General features: G+C 33.0%; 1 protein-coding gene and 1 pseudogene across 4 annotated transcripts in view; one reads left to right on the plus strand and one right to left on the minus strand.

Moving 5' to 3' along the window:
- The window catches only part of HS2ST1 (heparan sulfate 2-O-sulfotransferase 1), a 164,283-nt gene that overhangs the window by 112,624 nt on the left and 30,579 nt on the right, over positions 1–21,080 (plus strand). For all 4 annotated transcript variants that reach the window (XM_039838745.1, XM_039838743.1, XM_039838744.1 and 1 more), the window contains exon 2: positions 17,734–17,972. In XM_039838745.1, coding sequence (XP_039694679.1) covers positions 17,784–17,972 — 189 coding nt within the window. In that variant the 5' untranslated portion in view covers positions 17,734–17,783. The remainder of the gene's footprint in view (positions 1–17,733; positions 17,973–21,080) is intronic.
- Positions 20,876–20,995, minus strand: LOC120583507 (uncharacterized; annotated as a pseudogene).

Below are 21,080 nucleotides of genomic sequence, written 5' to 3' on the forward strand. Positions count from 1 at the left end.
TCCTTATGTATTATGGATAATAACCCCTTATCACATATATGGTTTGCAAATATTATCTTCCATTTCATGGGTTGCTTTTTTATTCTGTTAAGTGTTTCTTTTGATGTACAGAAGCTTTTTAGTTTAATGTAGTCCTGCTTGTCTATTTTTGCTTTTGTTGACTGTGCATTTGAAGTTTTATCTAAAAAATGATGCCAAGACTAATGTCATGAAGATTTTCCCTTATGTTTCCTTCTAAGAATTTTATAGTTTTATATTTTACATTTACCTTTAATCCATCTTGAGTTGCTGTTGCACTTTATGGAACTTAGTATTCTAAAAAATAAAAATGAAAAGCCCATTTTCTTTTTACCATGCCTCCTCTTAATATTTTTGGATAGAAAGACCTGAGCTGTGTTAAATAGAGAGGGAGTACTCTCTTTCATTGCCCCACCAAACGTACCTAAACATATAAGCCCTTTCCTTCAAAGCAAGTTAACATCCTGATGAAGAAAGCCTATGTAATATTTGCTTTTTCTAGAGTATCAAGATTTATTAGTGTATCATTGGATATTATGTATTTCCACAGTCATCACTGAATAGATTATATTTGGCTGTATTTTGTAATATAGTATGTTAGGGAATATGTTAAAATACTAGGTAAAAAGTATATGATTCATAGGAATTTCTTTCTCAGGCTATTTTTTTTTAAGCTTAGACCACATGAAAAAATTAAATGTCTGCGTGCTTGCTAAACTCATGTCTAAAACTGAGCTCTCTTTATGTGCCATTTAAAATGAAGGTGAAGAAGATCCATGTTATTATTCTATTTCTATCCCTTTTCACCTTTCAAGATTAGATTTTGCCTGTGGAATAATAGACACATTTTGTAAGGGGATGCATATAACAAATCTTTCCATATAGAAAATTGTTCCATTAGTTGTGCCTTCTAACTCATATGCTACAAGACAAAGAAATGATATTAGAAAGGCAAGATCTTCATAATAATTTAAATACTATTTTGTGGGGAGAAGAGCTGACAGGAATGGGTAATAACCTAGATATATATCCTTAGAATTGATCCTGTTTCCCCTGATGATTCTGGATAGTAAGAAGTTTTCTAAATTTTAGAACTGTTAAACTTTTAGGATTCACATCGTAAAGACTGGTCTACAGGGTTATTATAAAGGTGGCTCTCAATGAAGCCTTTACTTTGAACCATTTTAAGAGACCAAATAAATCTGTTTAAAGTGCCTTTTACTTTAAGTAACTGATTTAATAACCAACAAAACAATTTTATTCCAGATTTAGTGTAAAACAAGTTATTAGATTTATTTTATTTCCTATCTTGAAGAACCAGCTGATGGAGATTTGGTGTTTGCTACGTTCTAATGTAGTCAAAAGTGAAAATATTTTCTTGTTACAGTCCTGTCTTATATTCTGCATGGGAAGTCTATGCCCTGCTATAAGTATTGTCATTTGGAACCAAAACGACATCTTTCTTGTTGAAAAAAGTAGATGTGTATGTTTTTATGTGCACTAAAAATGCTTCTAAAATAAGACTTTACTAAATATTGTCTCTGTTTCTATATATTAGCTTTAGTATTTATCAACAGATGTGTGTACATAGCCACAAGATGCATGTATGAAATACATATTTTGTATTCTAGCTGGGTGACTATATTTGTCCCATAATATATTCTGTGATAATTTTTTTAATTTCCAAATTTCCAAAATTTTATTTCCAAATTTCCAAAAGTAATCTTAAAAAATTTGGGAGATAACCCTTGTATTTTAAGTCTCAGAGCAATTAAGGTAAAATGCTTTAAAATTGATGTAGAGCCACTGAAAGTTGGACTTAGAGCAAATCTTTGGTAAATAATCAACAGGCGAAAATATTCAGTCACATAATTTTGAAATGTGGCATTATTTTTGTTATATGGAACTAGAAAATAAGAAAATGGAGTTTTTAAGTAAATAGCCATTACAGTCAGTATCCACCTTTTTAGGCATATCTTACTTGTTCTTAGTTTCCTAGTTGACACCATTACCATTCCTGTCATCTTTATTACATTTTATTGATTCCCTAGAATGCAAACATAGGAAAGCAGCAGCTAGACATCAACCATGAAATGTCAGGATATATTTCTGTCTTAACACATAACTGAGGGATGTTTTTGGAGCTCCTTTTAAAAACTTCACATAGGTAATTGTTTTGACTGTTCTCCTGTGAAGTGGGAAGTGCTTTGATAATTGCCATAGGTTGTTTTTGAGTTAGCAGCAATTTTCTGGTTGTCTTAGTTCTTCTGAGAAGCTGCTGTTATAGATTTGAATATACTGAGGTAATAAATGAGAATAAAGGGGAGAAATAATAGGTTAGGGCTTTTTTTAAAAAAAATAAAAAGGTAGCAATTATTTATTGCCTATGGTGGCTATTCATAAGGAATTCAATTTTTAGCTCTTCTTAATCCATACTATCTTTAATTTCTACTTTTCAATTTAAGAAGTGAAATGAACGACTCTTTATATCACAATATAGACTTCAAATGTATTACCTCACACCTGTCAGAATGGCTACCATCAATAAATTCACAAATAACAGGTGTTGGCAAGCATGTGGAGAAAGGAGAATCCTCATGCTCTATTGGGATTGTAAATTGGTGCAGCCACTATGGAAAACAGTATGGGGGTTCCTCAAGAAATTAAAAAGAGAATTGCCATGCAATCCAGCAATTCTATTTCTAGGTATTTGAAGGAAAAACTCACTAGTTCGAAAAGATATATGCATTCTCATGTTCACTGAAGCATTATTTACAATACCCATGACATGGAGGCTACCTAGGTGTCCATCAATAGGTGAATGGATAAATAGTATGGTACATATATATAATGGAATATTACTCAGCAATAAAAAAGAATGAAATCACCATTTACAACAACATGGATGGACCTAGAGAGTATTATGCTACTTTTCAATTCAAGAACAGAAAGGAATGACTCTTTTTGTATCTCAGTAGAGACATCAAATGTATATATGTGGCTCCTGTAATTTTGAAAGGCTATGCCAGATGCAACTATTGGGAATAATGTTTTCAATAATGTGGGAGAACTAGCATGTTTATAAGGTAAAGGGAAAAGGCAAGATACAACAGTGTTTATATGTTACAATTACCATTTAATAAAAGCATAGGAAAAAAACAGTAAGGAAATGTCCCCACATATGTACAGTGGTTATGTTTGGATGGTGAGCTATGTCGTTTTTCCTCTTCTTTCTGGTTTTGCAAATCCATCTTTTTCAGGAGTTTATTAGCTTTACAGGAAAAAACTGAATTCAGAAGACCCTAGGAACTCTTTTTATTCAAAAGGGGTTAAGCCCCTATATTGTTGTTTGATGCATGTGGGAACTGTACCTTAAATATTTTAAATCAGAATACTTATGTAACAAAAAAATTTAATATCTTTACAAAGCAATCTAGATCTCCAGATTTTTCCCTCAAGTCTGGCAATTGTCTTGTCAATATCTAATTTAAGACGAATTTTTACTGGGTCGTCCCAGCGTATCCAGTTTGATTTTCAGCAACCCTATTTTTGCACTCATGTATTATTGATTTATGCAATTACAATATTCAATAAAACTAGCATAAACTAATCAGTTAACCAAAAGATGAACTTCATGAAACTAGCAAATTTGTTGTTTATTACTGTATATATGTATATAGTATGTATGCTTTTTGTGGGGAAGTGGGTTCTGGCTTCTTTAGATCATCATTACAGTGGTGAGAGTAGACATTTTGGCCTTATTTCCAGTCTTTCAATAAAGTATGATGTTAGCTGTAGATTTTTCAAAGATATTCTCTTATCAGTTTCAAGAAGTTCTGTTCCTAGTTTACTGAGATTTTTATTGTGAATGGATGTGGATTTTTGTCAAATGCTTTCTCTGCATGTATTAAGATGATCACATGGTTTTTCTTTTTTTAGCTTGTTAATATAATGAATTGCACTGATATTTGAATCTTAAACCAACCTTGCATTCTCAAGGGACTCCCAAGTCTTCCAAGGTAAATTCCCAAGTCTCCTAACTCCCAAGACTCTCTCTTAAATTTGTAAGAGTCTGGGTGACCTAAAAACTGTACCGGTAGGAGCCATTACAAAACATACTAGGACAACACTGGAACCTATATAATACATTTTTGTTAACTATGGTTTATAACTTCCTGTAGGTATCATTCTCCATTTCATCCGTAACTAACACATTATGGAAAAATTCTCTGTAGCATAATTTCTCATATTTGGAGGCCATTTTATTTCTAATGGAATCGCAGTTTATTTTATCAGTTTTGGCTTTTTTTATTTGTAGCCTAAGTTAAACTGAAAATAATAAATCTAAATAAAACAAAGTGGTTTTAAGGACAATTTAAAAAATTAGAAACAGGTTACTTAATAGGATCTACCAAGATTATTCAAATTCTTAAATTCTTATTTATAATTACAAAAATTGATATTTGCCCATTAAGAGTAAATGATCTATACTCCCCCAGTGAAACTGGAGAAGGTGGTAAGGCAGGAATCTGTATTTTCACAAATCCTTCTAGTCATTCTCATGCATGCTTAAATTAAAAACCACTACTCTATAATATGATGTATGTCAAGCTCTATTGAAATAATGGCAAGTTTTCAGCCTCACTAATTCTAATTTTCAAACAGCTGCTGCATTAGCGTTTAGTTAATGATCTCCAAACCCAGCTGGAGTTGAATCCTAGTTACTTCTTATTCTTTTTACTTACCAGTCAATGGAGCACCAGGTGCAGTTGTTGAAATGTGAAAACAATTCAGCTTTGTAGACAGTATTGGCATTTCTTTCTTGATTTTGAAAATGCTTTAATCTTCTTGGTATGTATTCAGTAGTCAAAACACATCTATTTTAATTGCATTTTGGACTTCTGCTAAAAGTTGGAATTTCTGAATCTTCTTGCCAGTTTAATATTAAAATTAATATTTTAGCTGTATTACAAAGCTTACATATAATTAGTCCCTCATTGTATTTTTCCTTGATTTTCCATTTTAAGAACAATTTTTAAGTCTCATCCTAAATAATTTACTTTCCACCTTTTCCACATCTTCCACATTGTCATATCTTTATTTTTACTTTAAAAAATGCTAGCAGAGATTTATTTTAATCGAATGCGTTCTGCAGTAGCAAGGCCCAAATATGTGCTTTGTGAATTACAAAACTCATCAAGCCCTCAAACAGCATTTCAAAGACATCAGTAAAATGTGAAGCAAGGATATATGTCTTATAGCTGCTTTATATGTTGAAATGTACTAAATAGAAATATTAAATGTGGACGATGTGGTCAAAAACACTTAAAATTTTGTTAGTAAGCACATGATTTTGCAGTGATATTGGTAGGATTGTTTTTGGTTGTATTGCACATGTGTTATAGATAGTGTTGATAAAAGAAATCTTTAAAAAGCTGGTGATCTCAAAAGTCTGTTTTGATGTTCTTTAATTTTAACACTACACTTTATACTAGGTATAGCCATATGACTAATGTTTGCCAAGATAGTTAAGAAACTACTGGGCTTTCTTCATTCTGTCTTCCTGTGTCTGCTAGCTGGATGCAGAAGATTTTGAGTTCCTGGAAGAATGTCAAAGTCACAGGAAGGAAGGAGTCCCCGATTCCTTGAATCATTGTGTAAAAGGCCACCTTACCAGCCAGAAACCCTCACACTGGTACTGGAACAAGAACTACTGTTGTAGTACACGATTGAAATTTTAATTATTCTACTAGCTAATGTTTTCCTAACTTAAATAGTGCCCCTGTGTCTTACAGAGCCTTTATCATCCTGTATGCCCTTTCTCCAAAAACTCAAACCTATGGGTGTATATGGCTGTCCACGAGGCTGGCGGGGAACAAATGCCATATTACACTCTCCAATCCAGATTTTTTCTGCTGTTGCTTTTTCTACCCTATCTTCTAGACCTCTTAGACTTATATAACTTTGAAATAAAAGCCCTTGTGAAAATAGACATTTCAACAGACCACCTACATGTTTGATTTCTCAGTTTGAACTTCAATGTAGATTTCCAGATATCCTGAATTCCTTTCTTCTGCCCCACTTGCTGCTTCTGCCCCTAATTCTCAAACTCAATGAATGGCACCGTCTTCTTCCTTAGGACAGAAGCTTAGAGACAACACCTTAACCTCTTCCAATTCCTTCATCAACTTTTTTCACCTAAGCTTCTATTCTATTTACTTATCTCCTACCAGTCCCCAAGCTTCATCCTTATTGCAGTCACCTTCAGGTCTTAGTCCTCACTATGTCTTCAGGCCATTAATACTCAACTGTAAGGGGTATCATGGAGTCTTGCATTATGGAAGTCCCACATGGGATGTTACTTAAAACTCTTCAAAAAGGGCACCACATTGCTTATAGAAGATGTTCTCAAGTATAGTCTGTGGATCTTAGGAGTCCTCAAGACACTTTCAAGGGATTCAAAAAATGGTTTGCAATTGTTTTTGTAATAATTATAAGGTGTTACTTGCATTTTTTACTGGTTGACATTTGCACTCATAATAGAAAAGCAATAGTGGTACCAAATTGTTCTGATAGTCATTGTATTCTTTACCACCATGTACTCACAGTTACCTTGCTGCCCCGCCCCACAAAAAAACATTGTCATGTAAGAATATCCTTTAAAAAGCAATCAGTTAACTTTATGAAATCTCGACTATTTAGTACTTGCCTTTTTAAATATTATGTGACAAAATGGAAAGTATACCAAGCACTTCTGTATACCAAAGTACAGTTGGTACTGTATACCAAAGTACAAAGATTGTCTTGAGGAGAAGCACAATATTGTTTGAATTCCAAGGTCAACAAGCTGCTTTTTTCATAGAACACTGTTTTTATTTGAAAGAATGACCAACAGACAAACTATGTTAATTCGGATTTGGGTAGTTGGCAGACATTTTCTGATAAATGAACAAAGTAAACTTGTCACTTCAAGGACAGTATTTGTTAACAGTTTTAAAAAATGTATATCTGCCACCATGAGCATGAGAGTGGTGGTGATATAATGAATGCTGGTTTATTTTTTGGGGGTGTGGGGGAATTGTATAATTTAAATGTGTTAACATTTGTAGGATCTCCATAACTCCATGACCCAGTATTTTCCCAATGATATGGTTTTATATCACATTGAAACCTTTTAAAAGCTAACACTTGTTGAATTTTAGTGTAGTATCAAAAAAGAATACTTGCAGTTATCAACAGAGGCTATTAAAATATTCCTTTTTCCGATTGTATTACAGTAGGAGTCTGATTTTCTTCATAAACTTCAACCCAAATATATGGTAATATTTTGAATGGAGAAGCAGGTATGGGAATACAGTTGTCTTCCATTAAGCTAGATACTTAAAAAGATATGTAAAAATATTTAAAAAGTCACTGTCTTCACTAAAATTTTTTTTGAAAAAATATTTTTGTGAAATGTCATTTTTGCCAACATGCTTTATTATTATTTTTGAATGAACTAAATATTTTAAAAGTTTTATTATTTTTATTTCTAATATAATATTGATAGATATAACCCACAAGAACAAAATCTATTTGGAGTCCTCAATTTTTAAGCATATAAAGAAGTTTTGAGACGAATAAGTTTGAGAACTGCTGACTTAGAGGATACAGTTCATATTCTCAGTATCGTGATGAAGACACTGATCTGCCCACTGTCTACCTCATGTTTTACCTCACCTTTACCCCTTCTCCCATATTCTAAGCTTATCAAGAACCACTTTTAGGGCTTAAATGCACCAATGCAGTATGATGACTCCTTATGCTTTCCTTCTGCCTGAAATTACTTTCTTTTTCTACTCAGAATATACTTTCTTATCTTTCTCAGTCATTTCCTCCATGAGTTCTTTCTAATCTATCCTATTTTGGGGACCTCCATTGCATCTTGTATAAACTTTCATTATAATGTTACGCCACCAAACTCTCCACTGGCCTGCTTCTGTTTCTATTTGTTTGTTTGTTGTTGTTTTTTTCCTAGCTGGTTGGAGCTTGGGGATCTCTGGGTGGAAAGAGTCCTGAAACTCATTATACTGTACTGTAGAAATTGATATCATAGCTTTATGGAATTTATCTAATGGTAATGGACCCCAGAGGTCCCATGGTTTCAGCTCTCATCAATGCAGAGATCTTCTGTACATCATCCATTGGCAGGTCCTTATGCAGCCTCTACATAAAGTATATCTAGAAACTGATACCTTACCTTCTCCTAAACAGCATATATGTTTACTTTGCACTACTAATTATTCGAAAGTCCATTCTCTCTTGAGCCAGTCTATCTTGTCTTCTGGAATAATACAACAGAAAAGCTACCTCCTTTTCACAATCACTTTTTAAATATTTCAAGATACTTTTAATACTTTTGTGGAATTTCTCTAAGTGTCTTGGGTTTTTTATAAACAGTTCTTTGTGTGGTATTGTTCATCTAGCTCTTCCCATTTTGGATGCACTCTATTTTGTGTGTGTGCCTAAAATGATACATACTAACCTCGTGTGATTGAATACAGATTTCTTAGGAATTATGCCTTCCTGTGATTTGAGATAGTAATTACTATGGTTAGGAATATAGGCTTTGATATCAAATAGATTGAGAGTTTGGATTCTGAGCAGAGTCTGAATTTCTATAATAATACCTTATAGGTAATAGGTATAGGGTTATTGTAAAAATAAATGAAATAATGAACATTTAAATATGCAACATTGCTTCTAGTCCATAGTAAAGGCCCAATATGTGGAGCAGTTATTACTATAGTTATATGTTTTTCAGTGTAGCCAAAAAATTGTCATAGATTTTTCTAATCAAATAATTTTATTATCAAATTATACTAGTATATTTCTTATTTATCTACTTTTGCCACTATGCAAGCTTTTGTGCCTTCCATCATGGCCCATCTCTACATTTTGAAAACCAGCCCCATTCTTTCAAGGCTCAACTTACTCAGTGTATCTTTTCCAGAAGTTTTCCCCCTCAATTCCTGAATCCAGAAGTATTTTGTTCTTCTCTCCTTTGGCATTAATTATAGTGGCGTTTGTTTGATTTTGTACAAGATGGAAAATGAAAATAGGAATAAATCACTTGAGAAGTTTGTAGAAAAGTGAGGGATGTTTTGAGATGTAATATCTTAGTATAATTTAAAAGGAAACCACATATTTGGTGGACTTCCCACATTCTATCAGAGTATTAATTTCAAGTGATTGAGATATGTGTAGAGAGTAAAGTCTTGAAGTCAGCTCACCTATGATTATTAACTAATATATATATATATTTTAAAGGTACTTGCAAAAAATATTGGTACTTCTACAATATTATCGTGCTGTGTTTAACTGTGTGGCTCTACTCCTTCCTAATACTGGAACAGACTAAATCTCAGATAACCAGTATAACGTGGAGCACAGACCCTGGAGTCAGATTGACCTGAGATGGTATCACATCAGTATTCAGCTGATGATCACTTAACTTCTTTGAGACTCACTTTCCTCATAATAATGGTGCCTCCTAGGGTTGCTTTAGGAATCAAAACATGCGATAATACATGTACAGTCATGTGCTACTTAACAACGAGGATACATTCCAAGAAATGCGTCAATTTTGTCATGCAAACATCACACACAAACCTAGATGGTATAGCCTACTACACACCTTGGCTGTATAGTATAGCCTATTGCTCCTCAGCTACAAACCTAAACAGCATGTTACTATACAAAAGAGCCTGAGATGGTGATGATGATGGTGATGGTGATGATGATGTTGATAATGATTAGCTTTAATTCACTAGTTAGCACTTCTAGCACTATGTTAACTAAAAGTAATGAGACTATACATCATGCCTTATTTCTGATCTTAGGAGACAAGCTTTCAGTCTTTCACCACAGAGTATCATGGTAACTGTAATATTTTTGGAGGGGAAGTTCCCCTCTATTACTATATTTCTGAGAGTTTTTATCACAGACACATGTTCAATTTTGTCATATCTCTTTCCTGTATAGATTGATATGATCATGTGATTTTTTTCTTATTTAGTCAATTAATATGACAGATTACATTGATTTTATATTAAACCTGCTTTGCATCCCTGGAATAAACCCTACTTGGTAATGGTGTATAATTCTTTTTAAATATTGCTGAATTCTATTTGGTAATATTTTGTTAAGGAATATTGGTCTGTAATTTCCTCTTTTTGGTTATGTCTTTGGTTTTGTATCATAGTAATATTAGCTTCATAAAATGAATTAGGAAGTGTTTCCTCTTCTATTTTCTGTAATAGATTGTTTAGAATTGGTATTAATTCTTTAAAGATTTTGTGGAATTTTCTGGTCAACCATTTATGCTTTGGGTTTATTTTACTCTTTTTCTAGATTCTTGAAGTAGGAACTTAGATTGTTAGTTAGAGACCGTTCTTCTCTGATATATGCACATAGTGCTGTAAATTTCCCTTTTAGTCTTGCCTTAGCTGTTTACCACAAATTTTATTTTCCTTTTCATTCACTTCGATATATTTTTAAAAATTTCTCTTGATATTTTTATTTTTTGTCTTTGTTCTTTTTTTGTTGTTCTCAATTTTTTTCTGCATAACTGTGAGTTTTATTTTTTTTAGAATTGCATTTTGATTTATCTATAGTTTTTTTTAGTTTAATGTCATTATATAGCTTTTTTCATGGTTTATATACATTATATGAATATCACTTGTCATAGTCTACTGATGTCATCATTTTACTAATTCAAGTGAAGTATAGTAAACTTACCTCCATTTACATCCCTATGCTAACTGCCATTTACAATATAATTGTGTTAAATATTTCTTCTTCATACATTTACAATCACATCACACAGCGTTATAATTTTTGCTCTGTCAAACATATTTTTGAAAACTCAGGAGGAAATAGAAAGTTTTTTTGTAGTTACCCACATTTTGACTCTTTCCATTTTTTTGTTTGTTTTTTTTCTAGTTTGTTAAGTTTCCTTCTTTTATCCTTTCTTTTTAGAGAACTTCTTTCAGCCAGTCCTTTAGGGTAGATCTACTAGCAATAACCTCTTAATTTTCTCTCATATGAGAATGTCTTATTTTCCTTTTCTTTCCTGAAGATTATTTTCTCTGAGTATAGGATTCTTTTGTTTCAATACTTGAAAAACATTGTGCCACTTCCTTCTGGCTCCATAATTTCTGATGAGAAATCTGCTGTTATTTCTCTTATAAGTATAAGTAAGCACTTCATATTCTCTGGCTGCTTTGAAGATTTTCTTTTTTTCTTTTCGTCTTTAGTTTTCACAAGTTTAGTTATGATGTGTCTTGTCATAGATATCTTTGGTTTATCTTGTTTGGAATTTGTTCAACATTTTGAATCTTTATATCTCTTGCCAAATGGGTAAAGTTTTCAGCCATAATTTCTTTGAGTACTCTTTCAGCCCTGCCTTCTTTCTTCTCTCCTCCCAAGACTCTGTGATATCAGTGTGAGATCTTTTGTTATATCCCACAGTTCTCTGAGGACCGGTTTTATTCCCCAGTGTATTTTCTCATTATTATTCTGATTGTGTATATCTTCTAGTTCACTGAACTTTTCTCCTTCTCTTCCTTACTCCTATTATCCTATTCAGTGAGCTCTTTATTTTGATTATTTTATTTTTGAATTCTAAAATTTCCATTTAGTTCTTCTTTATATATCTATTTTATTACTGAGCCTATTTGATGAGGCTTTTTTTTTAAAATTTGGTTTAAGCTTGTTCATAATTGTTCTTGATAGCATTTTATCATAACTGCTTTAAATATTTAGTAATTTTAACATCTCTCATCTTGGTGGTGTCATTTCTTGATTGTCTCTCTTCATTGAGTTTAGATCCACCCGGTTCAAATGTTGATTACTATTCAATTTAAACCTAAACATTTTTGTATTATGTTGACTCTGAATCTTATTTAAACTCTGTTTTAGTTGACATTTTCTACATTAGAAAGGGGTTCTAGTTTGTGGTGGTAGAAGTCTAGGTTTCTCACTTGGCTTCTATCAACACCTGATAGGCTTTTTGTTCTGCTGGATAGGGATGGGAGTAGCCTTGTTACACTGGATGATGGTGAATGTCCTGACGCTCCACTATGTCTCCTCTGACAGCACCAAGCAGGGAAGGAAAGGGACTCTCACTGCTGTCATCTAGAAGTGGACATTCAGGCTTCTTGCTCAGTCACCACCAACACTGCAGCAGTGCCTTGTTACTGACTGCCTGGGATGAAAGTCCTGGCTCCCTACTTGGTTTTCTCTGACACTACCTCAACAAGGACATTGAATATTTCATTATAGACTTGTAAGGGTGGAAGTCTAATCCCTAAAAGAAAACTTAAAAAACTTACCACTGTGTTGTTCCTTAAGTCCCCAAAGGCCCTATCTTCTTCTCTCTACCTTTTAGAGTCTTATGCTAGTCTTATGTACAGTGTCCAGGGTTCTTAGTTATACTTAGCAGGAGGAATAGTGAAACACTTTTCTTGAAGTAGAAATGCTATCAGCTTTTTTTATAGGATGATCCATGTAAACATACTTGTAGGTTTTAATGATAACACATGCATACTTTGTATACTGCCTGGAAACTACACATGAAAGCATTTGACAGTGTTCAGAGTTTAGCCTTCAGCTTTCCATATAGAAATTTATTTTGTCAGTCTCCATGGTGATTGAATTCAAGGCGACTCATTCAGGATAAAAATATTTATAAGAAAATGATGTATTCAATCAGACAACTAATTTATATAATTCATAATGATTACACAATATTATTTCCATAAGGATCAGATAGTGTTTGGCTGGGTAGTACATTCACAGTGAACCATGAAGAAAGAATTAGTTAAATAGTTTCATAAATAGCTTTCTTTTGGTACAACTTTTTTGTTTCCTACTTCTCATTGTGTACACAATTTATAGGCAATAAGTTATTTCTCATAACAGTACTTGGGAATCCATATAACGTGAGATTTATGTCTAGAAAATACTAAAAATCTACTTTAGTTCAGATATTCGATGGCATCAAGCTCTTACCGCCCAGCTTATCTAGGTCTGAAATAAGCATACTTGCCAGAAAGTCCTGACCGGTCGTCAACTTTTGTGCCAAGGCGCCCTCATCCATAAACATTTCTCAGATAGACACACTGCCAGTTTCCTCTGTGGTTTCTCTTTGCCTACAATCCTTACCATAAGTAACCTTTTTTTTGTATACTTACTAATGCCCTTAGGCAGTTTACTATAAGGCCATGTTGTCCTAGGGTCCATTCTGTTTTTAGGAGTAGTTAATATGGGGTCACCTTTCCTATCCACCCCCACCCTCCCACCTGGCATGCTCATGGTTGGGCTCTAAGAAGAAGCCCTGAAATGCACAAGTCAACCTTTCTGAAGAGAGGGTGCATAGTTTTTATCATATTCACAAAAGACTTCATGACCCCCCAAAATTATTGTGAACCACTAATGCATATTTTTGTCATTTCATTATGCATACATAGTTTAAATCTCTTATAAACAATCTTAGCTTATTATCTACTGATGTTTTGATATTGTGATTGCCAATTTCTATGTTTTCTTCCTATAATTATAAATATTAAAATTTGGTCATTTTTTCTTGATGTTCTTCGCCTTTTACTTTTTTTTTTACCTATCATCTAACTATCTATATATTTTTTAATTTAACATGCATACGTTTCTATATTAGAAGGCAAGGTAATTTATTGCTCTTTTGTTGTTTTATCCCTTGAGTCCTAAACTGTTATCCACAATACAAAATACTATACCTTTTGAACATTTGTGAACTGCTTATTCTCTGCTGAGACCATTACAAAATTGATCTTTTTGGGGGGAGGGGTATGATCATGGGTTCTTTCATTTCATTCACAAAATGTACAACTTATTCCTCTCTATAAGTCAGTTAATATATTGAACATTTAATTAAATGTTTAAAGAGGAAAGGTGTTACCCAAAACAACAATCTTAATGTTTTCAAAAAAGTATTAAAAGATATGTTGTGGTTAAAAAAAGATCTTTTCTTCAGCTTTTCTTCATTTTTTTCTGTAGTCTGATACATATATCTTAATGATTTAATGCTGTATAGAATTACTTTAGTATATTTAATGCAATGTTTTAACAGCTTGATCATTATATTTTTTCAAGAAATGAGACCTTTAATGCACTGTCAATGAAGAAATAGGTAGTTATTACTATTACGAATGGTCTTTTAAAAGACCCGAGTTTATTGATAATCTGCCACATGGAAAAGTTCATTGAGTTGGAATATGTGCCACTTTGAACAGGAGCCTAGAAGAGCATGAACTGCCATGGAGTTCAGTGTCGATCTACAGTGTTGCGCATATTAGTGCCAGTGGTGCCTGTGCCTGGCCTGCCTGTGATTTCATGACTCTCAGAACATACCCCGTGTTATTGGAGGCTGTACATTTTGTGGCGGTTCTGAAATAGCTTTCATTGCAGAGACTATATAATTCACTACTCAAACATGAAAAAACATTACTTCAAAATGCATCCTAAGTATTTTAAATATACTGCCTACATTCTCTGCACAATAAATGTGTTGTAATAAAGCTCCCCATTGATTTGAGTCTCAGAAGAAGTTGTAATAACTATATTCAGAGTTTTTTTGTATTTTTACAAAAATACAAAAGACTTCATGACCCCCCAAAATTATCGTGAACCACTAATGCATATTTTTGTCGTTTCATTGTGCATACATAGTTTAAATCTCTTATAAACAATCTTAGCTTAAAAAAGTTAAAAAAAGAAATTGGAATTATCAAGTACTTGGTAAGTAAAGAATATGGCCATGTTGCAAATTGTCTTACTGGTTTTACGTATCGTCACATGAGAAGAGAGATAGTAATTTATCATTAACAGTAGTTACTGTTATTGTTCAACTAGCTGAGATTCGATTTTAAAAAATTTTCTAAACTTTTACCTTTTATGTTGTTTTAGGCATAACACTATGTTAATAACTATTCTTTTTGTTTAAGCAAAGTAAAAACACTGCTGAAAAATAGAAAATGCCTATAAATATATTATTTGAATGAGGAAAGTAGTGACTCCATATTTGTACCTTTTCATAATTTAAGAAAATTTTAAAAATTATGTGATACACACCTCATATAATTTAATACACATAATGAACCAAAAACAATGATTAATTCTTAAAACGTGTTAGTTTTGTGCTCTAGCTAGAGTTTTAGCATCTTAAAAAGTAAAATATCCACAGACTAAATGACTTATTTTAAAAAATATTTTTAATTAACTAATTTTCAAAACAATTATTGGGCATATGAAAATTTTAAGTAGAAAGGATAATTATTAAAACTGTTAATATTGTAGTTTTTCTTTAATCATTATGTCTTCTGTAGGTAAAATGGATACCATTTATGAAATAACACATAAAATCTTCTTTTCTATATACTTGATTTCAGAAAAACTAGTGAAAATAAATTCAGCATTGTTGCTTGTAGGTGAATCTTAATTTAAAAGGCAATTTGTGCATATCTGGGCTGCTAGAGAAAGCTCTCATCCTTCTGTCAGCACTTGAATGGCAACAACACTATTTTATTTCTCTTAGGAAAAGGAGTGTGTGTGGACAGAACCATACCATAGTAGTTTCAGACTATGATGACAGTTTGAAGTTGTTTGGAAGATAAGGTTCCTTTAAAATTATTGAAATAATAATGTATGTAGGCTTTCAGTAAATACTTGCTGAAATTAAATTGAGACTACTTCCAAATCCTATGTAGAAGTTTACAGCATCATGCATTACCTTGATTTATAGGTTCATTTGGAAAACACTGTCAATTTATAAAATGTAGTATGAGCTTCTTAAAAGTCTGTCTTAGTTCCTTTTCCTTTTTCTCTCTATTTCTTCTTAGCCTTTTTCTATGGATTGTCTTTTTCTAATGGCTTCTTAAATGTTGGTATTTCCCAAGATTCTGTTCTAGGGTCTCCTTTCATGCTACATGTTCTAGGTCAGCAGTCCCGAACTTTCTGGCACCAGGGACCGGTGCTCCTAGGAGAATCTAATGCCTGATGATCTGAAGTAGAGCTGAGGTGGTGATGCTTGCCTAGAAAGCGGCTACAAATAGAGGCGAAGCTTTGGTCACTCACCTGCCGCTCAGCTCCTGCTGTGCGGCCCGGTTCCTAACAGGACACAGACCGGTACTGGTCCAAGGCCCGGGAGTTGGGGACCCCTGATCTAGATTATCTAGGCAATTTCACCCATTCCAGATGTCTTTCTTCTACTTGAACCTTTATTCTCAGCTCTCAACCTAATATGCCCAGTTATGTACATTAATACCTCCTGAATGTGCTAGGCAATCCAACAGTGTGTTGGATATTAAGTTCATCTCTTTCTCCCCATATTTCCAACCAGCTCTCCCAAGCGGGGCGGGGAAGACCCACACATATGCATATACATAGAGAACACAGGTACTTCTGCTTTTGTTTGGAAAGCCTGCCACTAATGAGCAGCAGGCCTGGAACTTTAATCCAAGTCTTTGAGTGTGACTCTTCAGCTCCGCATGGTGACCATAATTTCTGAACCAAAATTTAAGATTCATGGTCCAACAGTATTTGAAGCCTAAAGTTGTTATTGTATTATTGCACCTAGTGCTTCTTCATATCACTTTATTAAATCATGGATATCATGGTAGGCAAGCACTAATAACAACGCATATAATATAAAGTTGCACTTGTGATAAATGCAAGATATGTAGTAGGAGGTATTGTTTATACATACATTATGTGTGTGATTTGATCTAGTTGGGGAGATCAGATGCTGCTTCCCTTGCAAGTGATGATTAAACTCATTGTGAAGGGTGAGGAATTCAACAGGCAGGGATGGGAGAGTGTTCAAGGTAGGTTTAACAGCTAACACAAAGATCTGGTCACAGTAGGTGCATACTTTGTGTGAGCACCTGTTTCTGTGCAAAGCAATTTGCAATCTTGTTAGAGATTTTCCACTCATTTCTTCCTTCCTTCTTTCTTGCTTTCTTATTCTATAAAAATACTTGAAACTGAAGTTTATATTAGAGAGTAGTACAAAGTAAAATGTAACTTCTTTTTAAACTACATGGCAGACAGATGTGAATTAGAGAAATCATGAGATTTAAGGAACAAACATAGCGAGGACTTATCTATAATGCAACGCCAACAAGAAAAAGGTTTTGTGATGGTTCGTTTCCACTCTTGTTACCTAAAATTACACCAACATTTATAATCACTGCCCTTCTACATTTTGGTAAACCAGGGAATAACTAATTCCTAAGTAATAAATTTCAAAACTTTTGATTAAATTTTAAGTGACTTATTTTCTAACTGCATTTTTTACTTGAAGTTTAGTATTTCGTATACTCTTTCTTTGTGTTTGAGAATTGGTTCAGGCTGTAGACATTCTATTAGAATGTAGAGTGACTTCTGAATTACACCGAAGAACTCTCTGGTCTGTGGTATTCTAAATTTGATGACCATTAATTCCTTGGTTCTATTTTATATGCATGTGTATTATTCTTCAAAGGTAGTTCTGAAGTTTTAGTCCTCAGAACATTTCTTCAACTTCTTTTACCCACTTCTTGAAAAGGAAAATTATATTTCAGAAATAGGAATTGTTTTCAGTGCTTTATAACTTATAGTGTCTTTAAAAACTGAGTTCATACCTGTTTTTCTTTACAGAAAGGGCTATTGCAAGACATGAAGTCCGAGAAATTGAGCAGCGACATACGATGGATGGCCCTCGACAAGATGTAGCTTTAGATGAGGAAGAGGACATGGTGATCATTTATAACAGAGTCCCCAAAACTGCAAGCACCTCTTTTACCAATATTGCCTATGACCTGTGTGCAAAGAATAAATACCATGTTCTTCACATCAACACTACCAAAAATAATCCAGTGATGTCACTACAAGATCAGGTAAACACCACTTAAGGAATGCATAAATGTTTTCTGGCATTTCCTCACTCAAATTTTGTATCTCAAGGGGACAAAGCATTTTAAGGGATATGTGTGCTGATCCTAATGAATTATAAGTCTCCTGGGGGAAGGGATCAACCAAACTTTTTAATAATTTTACACTCTTCACAGTATTTGATGCATTTCCTTGCATATGAAATATTTGTGAAATAAATAAATAGCTTGAATTTTTGAAGAGAAAATTAATATTCTTCAGTGTGGCATCCTTTTAAAAATATGAAATATTAGCAAGATACTGGGCAATAAAAATCATTATATTGTCTCAACTTATTATAGAGAAATTTTCATTTGATGGATACCTGTATTCTGTATGGCTCAATTTTGTTACACAATCCTCCTGAATTTCATCTTATTTTTACTAGTAGTTCATATAAATATTAGCTATAATCTCCTGGAAAACGGATTGTGACTAATATTTTAACATAATCTTATCTTTTAAGTTGTCAAGAAAATTTAGATAAACAGATGGATAGATAATTTTATGGAATAGTTTTAAGAAAGATGGAGGAAATCATCTCATGAAATGAAATTTAATCATCTCTTTAGCAGTAGTAGCACACATTTCTCTACATCTGGAGTTCTAGCTATAATTATAAAATAAATAAAGTCCTTTCTACAGATATTGAAGGGTATTAGATCCCATGGGAAGAAAAGTTAATATTTGAAAATACTATCTAGGCTTAAATACCATATTGGGGTAGCCTTATTAGAAATGTATTTGTGATAGTCATATAGTTAGAATGTATTATTTGAAAACAGCTGAACTTGTTTTATTGTTGCAGAATTGACTATTATCCCATTATTTAGCATACCTATAACCCTTACTCTGAAGAAAGAAAATAGCATTGATTCGCTTTCTTGCTAGAAAGCTGTCTGTAAAGGCCAATAGTATATGGCATATCATCTGCCCATATAATACATGACTCTTTGCAGTATCCTCAGTTACTCTTTTTTGTAGAACATCTGTCAGCCAAACCAAATAACACATCTATACTCGAGAAGAAACATGAACTTGTTTAGCTAAGTGGGTCATAAAAACTATTCATTATGTAATATTGTGTATCTCAAAGGCAAGTATCCTAAATAATCAGTTATTATACAGATTTTGAATCTGTTTGCATGAGGCTTTTCTGAATATATCTTGGTTTAAAAGGGACATTTCTTAATGCTGATATAATTTTAGATTTCTTCAATAATATTTTTTAGAACAATAAAGTTAGCTTGCTTTTTCAATTTTTAGGATTTTTTACAAAGTTTTTTACAAAGACTTTACAAAGTCCAGCATTACAAAGTTGTCTGACAGCTACAAGATGTCTGACAATGACATCGACCATTTTTTTCAGGAAATATTAATCTACAGAAACTCACCACACATGACATTTATTAGTATCACATAGTGATACCTTTTCCCGGTTACATTTGGATGAGACAAAGCTTCTGTTTTTCTTTCAATCGCTTGTTAATTTTATCTATATCTATATCTACCTATCTATCTATATCTATATTGATGTCAATATAGATATCTATCTATATCTATATTGACATCAATATAGACATCTATCTCAATATAGATATTGATATCAATATAGATATTGAGATAGATAGGTAGATATAGATATATATCGATATATATCTATATATATGTAAAACCAGCAGGAGAAGCATAAATGCTATCTTAAAAGCAGTTGGATTACATAATGAACAATACTTAAAACATGTTTGTATGGGGCAGAATAGAGGAATAGTCTTACTCATTAGCTGACATACTTCAAAATGTCAACTGGTAGTTCAGAATCTGATCTTAATTAGGAATGGCTTGTATGCCAGGTGTTCTCTAATATACCATATCTAATTTGTTTACTGGTCTCTTGTTCTATATTGAAGCAGTTGTTCAAACAATTCATACTTACTGCTTCTCTTTCTTTTGCATGACATATTAGATAACATTTTTATTTCACTTTCAATCTAATAAACTTCATGTAAATGTAAACGTCTAAATATATCAGATGCCTTGAAAGTATTTTTTAAAATATTCCCTGAACCCTATTTTGTATAACATACTTTGATTTTAATACCATATTTTGTTCTTGTGTACTATTCTCAACTGCTTTATTATTCAGATAAGAATTAAATGACCTATTTTGCTCTTCTTTCTTCTCTGAGAAATACTATCTAATCAATACGACTGAAGTGAGGTTTAAAAAATGAGATTCTAATTAAATCTCCTGTTGTCCCAGTCTTTCATTTAAAGCCCAGTTTACTCCTAAAAATATTTTGGTATATGTATAACAGGTGACCACACTCTGTTTCCTTACCTTCCAACCTCAGCAGTCCAGTTTGCTTAACATGTGCCTTTAGCCTCAGCTCTTACCAAGACTTATTTTGTACATACTGTACTAGCCATTGTGCTAAACCGTTTACATGGATGATTCTCTCAAAAATTTTAGAGACAAAGCCTAAATATTTTTGTCCTATATAAAACTCTTCAATGTGTAATAGTTATGCATATTCTGCTATTTTAAAAACAGTTGTCAACTCTACTTTTAAGTTTTCATTTATTTATTGAGTATGTAATATATACAGAGATTGTGTTACAAGTTGGGGGGTGGGTAATACCAAAGAAATAAAAAGCAAGGCCACATCTTTCAGGGAGCTTTTTTATAATTTACTTGGAAATGTAAAACATAGATGCAGGAACTATGAGGACTGTTCAAAGAAAACATCAATATGTGGTATTCTCAACAAATTTTTTTTTTTTTTAGATGAGGCAACCCTTGGTTGACCTCACAGATTGCAAGGACCTTGTCAGTTTACAATCCCTTTTTTTTTTATTTTATTTTTTACGCCTACAGCACACCTGTCTTCCTATGTGGTCTCCCATCCAAGTACTAACCAGGTCCGACCCTGCTTATCTTCCAAGGTCAGGTGAGATAGGGCTTGTTCAGGGTAGCATGGCCATAGACTCACCAAAATATTTAACCTGAACCTCATCTTGAGGAAACAGGCAAATCCATGTTGTAGAACATTTTCTAGAACAACTGTTCTGAG

This window comes from Pteropus medius, unplaced genomic scaffold, assembly GCF_902729225.1.
Source record: "Pteropus medius unplaced genomic scaffold, Ma_sr-lr_union100, whole genome shotgun sequence".
NCBI classification, from domain to species: Eukaryota; Metazoa; Chordata; class Mammalia; order Chiroptera; family Pteropodidae; genus Pteropus; species Pteropus medius.